We start from the raw sequence: 10,850 nt of genomic DNA, 5'->3' as shown, positions 1-10,850 counted from the left end.
TATATGTTATCATATTTATATCAAAGTTTTATAACTATATCCATTAAATGTTACATCAGAAGTTTATAATCATATTCCAAAATAACAAACTATGTATTCTAAATATCAATAATGCTATTCACACTCCCCAAATTGCTATTCACACCCCTCAAACTTAAAAAAAAAAATTAAAGTGTCGAAAATGTCCATGTCATCAATATTACACATTTAATATCCCATAACTCCCATTCATCACACTCATAACTCACATACCAATATTCAAAATCATTTAATATCCAATAACTCCCATTTTTTGTTTTTGTAAATCTGGAGATTTTACGTGAACTCAGTTTACATACGTTCTGGAGTTACGTGAATTGAGTTCACGTATGTTTTAAAAAACTGAAATTATGAAACTCTACGCAATCTGAATTCACGTACACCTACGTGAACTCAGATTGCGTATTAAATGGAGTTTGAAACATGAATCCTCATATTGTAAGCAATCTGAATTCACGTATCCTACGTAAACTTAGATTGTGTAATGATGAATAATAAACCATGTACGTGAACGGAAATTGCGTACGTAAAAAAAATTTGAAAAATTGTTATGTATGTAAACTGCAATTCACGTAAGTTTACGCGAACTCAGTTCACGTATACATACGTTATTTCAATTTACGTAAGGTTTGGATTTTGAAATTTTTTCCACGTACGTGAATTGAGTTCACGTACGTTTCTGGGTTTTTGAAAACTTTTTTGCGTACGTGAACTGAAGGTACGTTTCTGGGTTTAGGGCAACGAAGGTTGTCTTCTTCATCAAAAATGGAAACTACTTTCCTTCAATTTTCAGGCATTGTATTCTTAAATACATAAAACAAAACAACATAACACAATAAAAACAAAGAATGATTATTACTTACTTGATTCACAGCAATGATAATAACTTGATGAACTTGGTTGATGATGATTGATGATTAATGACTGATGATGATGATTGATGATGAATATGAAGAAGATGAACAACAATGAAAATATGGAATGTAGAATGAAGAGGAAGAAGATGATATGAATAAGTAATGTTGTGAAGAAGATGAAGGGAAGGGCATTTTGGGGATTTTTTTTTTTTTAAGTTTGAGGGGTGTGAATAGCAATTTGGGGGGTGTGAATAGCATTATTGTCTAAATATATGTCATCAAGTTGCATATCCTAACATATTACCAAAAAAACACAACATGAAGATCTCAACACAACACATGTCATCAAATCAAATCACTGTGTCATTCTTTTCCAAATATCATATCATGTTCTCAAAGCATTGAAGCATGTTGCAGGTTTAGAATCAATCAAGTTTGATTGTGACGATGTGCCAACTTCTTCCACTGCTTCATCTCCATCATCATCAATAGTTAGTGATTTTGCTGCATCACTTTCAAGTCCTTTTGTGATTGATGGTTTCACAGTTGTCATCCTATCATTTCTTTTGACATTTTCAAGATCAAGCTTTCTTGCAACCTAAGTGTTCTCTCATCCTCACTATCATCAAAGGTAATACCAACATCATTATTCCTTTCACTTTCACTCTTAATGTCAACTTCTTCATCATTCTCATCCATCTCTTCAGCTTTATTTTTCTCACAAACATTTTCATCTTCAAGAATCTTAACTTGGACACTTGTAGGTGCATTCCCTTAACCTATCATTCCACTTATATTATGCTCAACAAAAAAATTTAGCTTCACAATTCATCCTCAAAGCACGAATAGCAACCTCCTCAACATCTTTATCATTGACAATTCTCTTGTAGTTGTCAATTTCATCCACCAACCACCACAACTTATACTTAGAATGATGTTTGTACCCTAGTTCACTCAAAATATCAATAACTTCAACAAGAACAAAACTTCATTTATCACTATCAATACCATGAACCATATGAACACTACCCCTTTGTAATACAATACACAATGTTGACAAATTAACCCCATACTAAAAACAAACAGAAACACTCTAAAATATGCATGCAAAACACACATGTCAACACCACATTCACTTTGTCCTCACCAAAAAACAAAAAAGTAAACCCTAAACAATTAATTAAACAATATAGACAATAAATAAATAAATAAAACATGCATGTGATCCCCACAACCCTCACATACAACATTAACAACAAATAAATAAACTCATTCTCAATAAATAAATAAAAACAATGAAATGAAATGAAAAAGGAGGGACAAAAATGTATCAAAAGGAACAAATAACATCTAAGATATCAAAACAAAAACTCTGGCATTCCTCACAAATAGAAACAAAAAAAAGGGGATAAAATTATATCGAAATGATACATTCAACTTCTCCTTCATAACCTTCTTTTCTTCGGACATGTTTCAAAAATCGTGATTCGACGTTAATGAACTGAAAAAGATGATGCGATAATGGAAAAGAAAAAAAAATTAATCTCAAAATTTATTTATGACGTGTCACTCTTTATTTTATAGATAAGTTTATTTAAACAGCAACTAAGAATGATTTTAAAATTAATTTAATATAATCATAAATAAAAACAAAAACACTTACATCGACGCAAAAATAAAAATAAAAAAGACTTGAATTTAATCAAATATTTAAGCTATAAAATAAATAGAACCGAACTCGATTCTCTGAACAGTGTAGACTAGAGGTATGTATAAATAAACCGAAAGTCCGAAACAGTGTATGAGATATCATCATCATCATTCACCATCAACCTCTCCCTCGTCGCTTTCTCTACTTAAATCAACTACAACCGTAACTACCACCGATTCACGACATGGTAAGTCACCGCTTCTCTCTTTCAATCTTCCACCACAAACAACGATTGCATGGAATGGATTCCTAGATCGATCTCATCAACTTCATTCCTTTTTGTCAAATATATAATTTAATTTTTTTTACCCACTAATCATACCAATAGGTTAGAATTAGGGTTAGGGTTCCATTCAATGTTAATTTTACCCCCAATTCTCTGACAATTCACTCTTTCTTTGCAGTTGCCACTTTCCCTTCTCAAGACTGCTCAAGGGCACCCTATGGTATGTGAAGCCTTTTACTTTAATTTACCTTATTTATATAAATATAAATATAATTCAACTTGTGTTGCTACTACTGAGTCTGTTTGACTTGTAACTTGTAGTTTTGTTTTTGTGATATACTGTAACAGCTGGTTGAACTGAAAAATGGGGAGACATATAACGGCCATTTGGTTAATTGTGATACATGGATGAACATCCATCTCAGAGAAGTCATCTGTACCTCTAAAGTAATTTTTACAGCTCTCTTTGTTTCATTCATAATCATATCATCAATCTTTATTTCTCATTATGTCATTTGTCGTTTGTTACAACTTACAATGTTTTATTGTAAATGGCAATGTAGGACGGAGATAGATTTTGGCGTATGCCTGAATGCTACATTCGTGGGAATACTATTAAGTACCTTCGAGTTCCTGATGAGGTGTGTAGTGGTGGTTCAGTTTTTTGACTCCTCAGTGAAAAGATTGATAACCTTGTAGTGAACATCATAAGCTCTTGGACATATTCGTATTTATTTGTTTACTAATTTAGCTTTGCTGCCTGTTGATTTAGGTTATTGACAAAGTCCAGGAAGAATCCAAGACTCGAACTGGTAAGCTGTTTCAACATTTAGCTGGTTATTCGTGTTGATATTTAAATTGACTTGGTGACTTAAGAGAGGAAAAATGATGTAAAGGAGGAGGGAACAAAAGTTGGAATTTTTACTTTTCTGAATCAGCAACTAAACGAAAGAACAATTATGCAATTGAATTACTGCACATGTAAATAAACTAGAATGATGTTTGATTAATGTTACCGTTTTCAGATCGCAAACCACCTGGTGTGGGACGCGGAAGAGGAAGAGGTAGGGAGGATGGTGCTCCTGGACGTCAAGTAAAAGGAATTGGGCGTGGCTTTGAAGAAGGTGGAGCTAAAGGGCCAGGAGGAGGCCGAGGCAGAAGCGGCCCAGGTGGAAAACCTGGTGGAAACAGAGGTAAATCATCTTACATCATTATAAATTGCAAGTATTGCACCATAACATTTGCTCCATCTATTCTTTTGTTTCAAATTCGTCCTGAAAGAGGTTACTACTATTATATTTATGCTTTTATTTTCACCTAGGTTATCTCCTGTCGGTCCAAAAAATATCGATGTCAAAAGTAAATTATTATTGAAGGAACTGATCTTTACACTAGTTGGGATTTAAGGAAAAGAAGAATGTGGCAGTTCAATTTTTATTAAAGAGAAGTAATAGATATCCCATGTAGATAGCTCGGTTGTGAGCTAAGGAACACCGAAGGAGGTCCCAGGTTCAAACTCGGGAAACTAACATGACCACTAATTTATTAACATTTGCCTATTAAAAAAGAGACAGAAGTAATAAATTGTGAAATTAAATCTCCAATATAGTTCATGTCGTAATAACACATGTGTCGGGTAGTACATGTAATTTAAAATAAATGATAGCCCGTATGGTAGCCTCCAATTCCAGAAGAGGGAGGTGACTTTGCTCCCCCAAAGTCTCCTAATCAGAAGCTTCCTCATTTTTACTTTGCAACCAACTTACTAAGTAGCATAGATGTTGTGATTGAATCGTATCACTATCCAATGGTTTTTCTTCTTGTGGTAGGTGCAGGGCGAGGTAGAGGTTGATTGGAATAAATGAGATATGGACTACCAGTACACAGATGGGCCAGTTGCTGCTTTTAGAGGCATTGGTGCCTGTTCAGAAGATTTATTGTTTATGTTTCCTGTGCATTAATGGATTTTTGGTTTCCAATTATTTTGCTTTTATATTCACCAAAATATTATAGATCTTAACAAAGCTTTACATCACTTTCTAATGCCCTGTCTATTTGTACTCCTTTTTCTCCTCAATGAAAAGTAATAGTGGTGGTACATGTTCTTTGTTTAATGGTAAATACCTCCCAACCTTGATGTGTTTAAAATTGATGTCATGCAACTAATGTTGAATTTTGATGATTGCCTGGTGATTGCTGAAGGCTGGTAATCATGAAATTATATATTTAGTTTTTTGTTTTTATTTTTATTGGGGGTTGGAAGGGATTGAGTGAATGGTTGCTTTAGCTTTTTACTAATTGCCCCTAATGAATTACATCCTAAATGCATATGTTTTTGGTAGTTTCAACTGTTTAGTTTTAGGATTTTGATTTTTTTTCTTGCAAGAAGAAAAATGTTACAGAGAAAATAGTGCAAATGCATTTACCGGATTCACTAATAAATTTATGTTATTTCTCATCAAAACATTCTGGTGGTAGTTCCATGACAGAAATCATATCGTTAATTTTATGTTGGATTACACCCTGAAGTTATTTTGTTTTTGTTGCATCATTCCCTTATTTTATTCCAGCATTAGTAATTAAAATGACCATTATGTTACAAATTTACATTTTTCCATGTGGACTGGATGATGATTTTTTGGCTAGTTATAAGAATATCGTGACTCAAAAAGTTATAAGAGAATATCAGAGAATATCAATCTCTCTTTTGACATTTTTTTTCTTAAAAAATTGAGTAACCAAATCAATTCTGTTTTCATAACTAGTTATTGGAATTAGGAAGTATCGTTCAGTTGGTCATTGTGTAAATTTTCATGGATGTTTTTTGAAAAATTGCTAACTAATTGTTTGATTGAGGGAAGGAAGTTGAAGATGGTAGAATCAAATATAAATCCATCAATTGGGAATCATAAGTTTAGAAGAGAATGGAAAGAAATTGAGATAAAAAAAATGTTCTTTAAAAGTTTATTTATCTTCTACAGTGAATTTGGATGAGGAAGAAAATGTATAGTAAATAACTTATTTTTCTTCCATTCCTCCTTCCAATTCAATGAGCAAAAAAGGAGATATAATAATTATTAGTGTTCTCGCTTTCCCACTCTAATCAAAACAAATCACAGAAACATAATTTTAGGGTCTACTTAATTGTATTCTTGTATTTTATTTTTAGAAATTTGTTCTATAAAATAATTTTTTAATATTATAAACTTTCTAGAGGTGATAAAAAAATTGCTTGAATTTTGTTCTGAAAACATTTCTAAAAACAGAGAATGTCCGGCAAAAATAGTGTAAGGTGGAAGTAATGATGGTAAAGGAGAGTATTGGTAAAGGATTGTAGTAGCCCCCCAATTATCCACTCTATTAAATGAAAATTCATTTCATAAATTGAGTTACTGAGAATTTGAGCAATAAAAGTCATTTTACCAATATCACTTCTTAAAATGAAGCACGATTTAGTCTGGACATAAAGGAATATCAGAAGCAACCTGCGGTGGTTTTCTTGGGTAGCAAATACAAGGTCCAAAAAATATAGAAATCCAGAAGCCGTCTTTCCTTCAATGAATAAAAATCTCAATTGTACAATATCCTACTTCAACTTGAAGGAGCTTTTGCTGGCACATAATTCGAAGCTAATGTTTAGACATAAGTACATTGATATCTCTACTTAAGCAGGCTACCAATTGACAGTACACTCGGACTGAAATTTCACGGCACATCTAAAAGCATTTTCCTAGTATATAAGATCTTGAACTGCAATGAAATTATGTGCTTGGAGCAGCTTCCTCAACGGTGCTCTTGCCAGCTTGTTCTCCAACCGCATAACCTCCCTCCTCATCATTACCCTCTTGTGTTCCAGGCTTCGACACTTCTTGCCCTATACAATTAGAAAACAAACATATTTAATTAGGCCAACAATAACAAAATTAAGTTTCAGAGGACTACAACTTGAGGCACTATAAACAACAGTAGAAATCTATTTGTATTATTGGATTGGATATAATTTATTTTGATGTATTGTCACTGTAAAATTTTGTACTATTACTTAATCATGCATTGCTGCATAAGTGTGAGTGACTTTGGATATTAGTTGTAATAGTTACTTCAAGAGTAATACATGTGAAGGGCCATTTGTTTAAGCTTAAACTGCTTCTATGGTACATCATTTTAGAGCTTTTTTCAGTAGAAACTCATCAGGGTGAGGTTTGGTGGGCTAGCTTACAAGTTACAACTATTCTATCACTCGGGGATCCAGAATGTAGCAACCTGTGTAGGGTAGGCTACTAGTTTTCACTAGAAAATAACTGAATTATTGTGTATGTTTCTCTTTTCAAAAGAATTACAATTATCAGTTCTATGTTCAATAACTTAATTAGTTTCAATGGTTAGTTCAATTATTTACAAGCTACTCTCTGAGTAATAAAAAAAAGCCACAAACTCTAGCATAAGACATAGTTGCCCTACAGTCAACTTCAACTCTCAAAATGTTCACCAAAAATCATCTTATCAACTGAAATGAAATATTTACTTTTCCACCAAAAATAATAAATTAATACACTACAGCAACTCCTAGAACCATTAGATACAAATGCAAGAAGTACCAATGTAATTTAAAAATGCAAAAAGTACATACAGCTTATGCAAACACCATCAAGAATGCTTTATAATAGTTAAGTACTGAAGAGTTAAGACACAATTTGTACAGTATACTTTACCTTCATCGTCACTGGCATCAAAGTCATCACCCACTGCATCATCACCGCCCATCCCACCAAATTGCTGCAGCACAAAACATAATTAGGATAAACAACATCAATAAGAGAGTGGGTTGAAACTGATAAATGAGAATCACATTAACACATTACATACCGAGAAGTCCATCCCTCCCAAATCCAGGTCACCGGCAGCTAATAAACACAGACAATCAGTTGATACATACAATAAAAGTTCCCCCTATAACCTGAAAAACTAAGTACAACAGTATGGTTTAAATGTGTGCATACCCTCATCTTCATCTTCATCCATCCATTTATCCCAATCTACTTTCACATAATGTGGAGGCTTTCCTTCTGCTTTCAGTAACCTTTTCCACCATTCGATCTCCGCCTTCTGCACTACACAGAATATACCTCTCACCCCTACATTAATTTTGCTCTCCTGAAACAACAACAGAGATTGATAAATAAAATACATTGAAAAAAGATCAAAAAAGAAAAACATTACAGTGCAAATGAAGCATAACAGAAAACATTACTTAAGACAAAAACATTGAACAATTAACAAGAAACTTAGGCACAAAGACATCGAAATTATAGATTTAGAATGCATATGAAGCTGAGGGCTGTTAAACAATGCCCATAAGTGCATGCATATATCAGACAATGCCATTATTAAACTCATAGATAAAAGGAAGACAAACATTGTTAACTATCTGCCCATGCCATCCATGAATTGGAAATGTCATCTCACCTCTACATTAACCTTGTCAAAGAGCGGCAACTGGAGCTCATACAAGTGGTTTTCAGCACCAGCACTGGCAGAAAAAGTTAAAATGCCGTCTGGAGTAAGGTCGACTTTTGCATTTTTGGAATCTGGCAATTGAATGGTGACATAGACTTTGTCAGCCCTTTGAGCCCACTTGACTTCTGGATGACGACTGCATTACAATGAAATAAACAAATAAATAATGAGGATTCTGACATGTATTTAATCACCTTCAGTAAAGAGCAAATCTTTCGAGAGAACACTCAAGTCCAAACCCTGACTAGAATATTTTGTCAGGCATTACTTATCTTTTGGGCGAACTCTTGATTATCAAGGTCAATTTTCCATGGGAACCACAAGGTTAAGGCGAAAAAAACTTAATAACGAACAATTTTCACCAACAAAAAAAACATTTCCATGACAGTTCAGTTAGCAATGGCAATCAAATAGCATTCAATTAAGTAAAGGGAGCCTTTGAATATGCACTGGAAAATAGTGATATCAGAATGCCCATGTTATGTCATCTATTTAACACCCCAATTCTTCACAGTCGCAGTGTAGCACTGTGGCTAAAACAAATAACGATTGCAATTAAACTACTCACAATTAGGATTTATTAATAACTATACCAATAGAAATCATATGAAACACTGTTTTCAGTTCCACCATATGAAACATCCAATGCAACCAACCATCGAACGTGAAATGAGAAATTTATTCAAGAAAAAAAAAATGAATGCACTACAAAATGAAAAGCAGCGCCAAGGATTGTAAAAAAGCCACAAAATGAAAATGAAAAAGATAGGAGAAACAATATTGATGTATACCTCATATTTGTTGAGAGAAGCAGCTCTAAAACCCTAGATTTCTAACTGTCAATAGAAACAGAAACAGAAACACCACTCTAAGTCACAGCACAGGTGTAACTCGTTTCGTATTTTGATTTTGTTTTTGATGATATACATACAAATCCTGTTGCTTCTAGAATGTGCTTCGTTTTGTTGTAACTTGCAATGGAATGGAAGCACACTAATCCTATCATTATGCGGCCCATTCCATTAAGGATAAATGCTACCTACACCCTCCCCCCCAGCTACATACACCAATTATATTTTTATTGCCTTGTCATAAGACTCTTTTATGTCACAGCTGGACAACTTCAATAGTAAATATTTAAAATTTCACTCACTCCATCTAAAATAATGGGTTAAACGGATTGGTCCGTCAAATACAATAAATTTGCTTCTATAAAAAATAATGTAAAGACAAAAATTATCTCTTCAAACTCAATAACTATTTTTACTTAAGAATAGACTAAGTTCACATGATAGTTTAAATATATTCGACACTATGATAATTGCTACTTCGTGACAAGTTATGACCTAGCGGTAATATTTTCCTATCAACAGAAGGCCATTTTTTTCTCATTAACACAATTTAACAGCTTTTGTCGATCTACTTTCTTTCAACCTTCAAGTAGCATGTTTAAACTTGAAACATTATTTAAATTTTTTTTATGAGTAGGATGTGAGGAAAATACATTGGGTTAAATGGAATACGGTATTTTTAAGTAAGGAAAAAAGTGAGGGTGTTGGTTGAAGGAGAATTTGGTTAAGGTGGTAGGGAACGGTAGGAATACTTTGTTCTGATTAGAACCATGGATTGACTGTGGGGCATTATGTACTCAGTTTAGGAGGATTTTTAAATTGACTCCTAAAAAAAATCAATGGTGGCAAAGAAGGTGAGCAGAGGGTATGGGAAGTGTGGTTGTTAATTGGGTTTAGCAAAAGGAATTGTTCAAATGGGAAAATGAGGTTGTAAAGGAATGTAAGGAGATAAGTGGCAAAGTCGTTTAGGGCGTGAATTCACTTATATGGTGAAGGATGCTTACAACTTGTTATCAGATCTTTCACATTATGACGATTCAACTTTTGATAAGTTAATTTTGAATAAGGTGGTTCTATTGAAGGTGTTTATGTTCGCTGAAAACTTTTTAATAATTGTTTGCCTACGAAAGATAATCTTCTGGTTAGAATCATTCATCAAGTGGTTGGGTGTTGTGAGCGCTTTTAACAATACAACAAAAGTGTGTGTTCATCAAGTAAAGAAGCTAGGTGTTATTTGGATGACATGTGAGTGATCTTTATGAAAAATGTGTAACTCAAACATCTTTTAAGTGGGAGGTTTTTTTTATAAACAAATGTTAGTGGTTAGTAATTATTCGAGGATAAATTGTTGGTGCAAGAGATCCAACTTAGACCTCTTGCATCAAACTCCTTCAATGTCTCGTCCCTTACCATTGTGCTACACTTTGAGGGATATCAAAAAGTATTCAATACAACAATCATTATTGAGAAGATCAAATTAGAGAAAATTACTACACACTCCAACACCTAGCCCTCCCACACATCTATTGATATTACAAAATAATTATTTTGCTATTTTATTAAATATATTTAAAATAAAAATAATTTTTTTTGTAAGTCTTGAATTTTTAGAAAAAGAAAATCCAGAACAATTTTTAATATAGTACTAC

The 10,850-nt window shown here is 33.2% G+C and overlaps 2 protein-coding genes across 3 annotated transcripts; one reads left to right on the top strand and one right to left on the bottom strand.

Annotated features, from left to right (window-relative positions):
• Window positions 1-2,653: 2,653 nt before the first annotated feature.
• LOC101496854 (probable U6 snRNA-associated Sm-like protein LSm4) lies at window positions 2,654-4,947 on the top strand. 2 transcript variants are annotated; one of them, XM_004495914.4, is made up of 7 exons: window positions 2,654-2,794; window positions 3,012-3,053; window positions 3,182-3,280; window positions 3,397-3,474; window positions 3,606-3,645; window positions 3,859-4,026; window positions 4,669-4,947. In XM_004495914.4, the coding sequence occupies exons 1-7, from the start codon at window positions 2,792-2,794 to the stop codon at window positions 4,683-4,685; spliced, it is 447 nt and encodes a 148-aa protein (XP_004495971.1). In that variant the 5' UTR covers window positions 2,654-2,791; the 3' UTR covers window positions 4,686-4,947. The 2 variants fall into 2 exon arrangements, with proteins under 2 accessions (XP_004495971.1, XP_004495970.1); XM_004495913.4 differs by having other exon boundaries at window positions 4,663-4,876.
• Window positions 4,948-6,360: 1,413 nt separating this feature from the next.
• LOC101496520 (uncharacterized protein OsI_027940-like) lies at window positions 6,361-9,287 on the bottom strand. Its single transcript, XM_004495911.4, has 6 exons — window positions 9,142-9,287; window positions 8,300-8,486; window positions 7,834-7,987; window positions 7,700-7,737; window positions 7,546-7,609; window positions 6,361-6,707 (listed from the first exon to the last, which is right to left on the bottom strand). The coding sequence occupies exons 1-6, from the start codon at window positions 9,144-9,146 to the stop codon at window positions 6,595-6,597; spliced, it is 561 nt and encodes a 186-aa protein (XP_004495968.1). The 5' UTR covers window positions 9,147-9,287; the 3' UTR covers window positions 6,361-6,594.
• Window positions 9,288-10,850: the final 1,563 nt, after the last annotated feature.

Source organism: Cicer arietinum, chromosome 4, assembly GCF_000331145.2.
Source record: "Cicer arietinum cultivar CDC Frontier isolate Library 1 chromosome 4, Cicar.CDCFrontier_v2.0, whole genome shotgun sequence".
In the NCBI taxonomy this organism is placed as follows: Eukaryota; Viridiplantae; Streptophyta; class Magnoliopsida; order Fabales; family Fabaceae; genus Cicer; species Cicer arietinum.
Note: the sequence above shows the minus strand (reverse complement) of the source record. Positions and strands in the feature narration are given on the sequence as shown.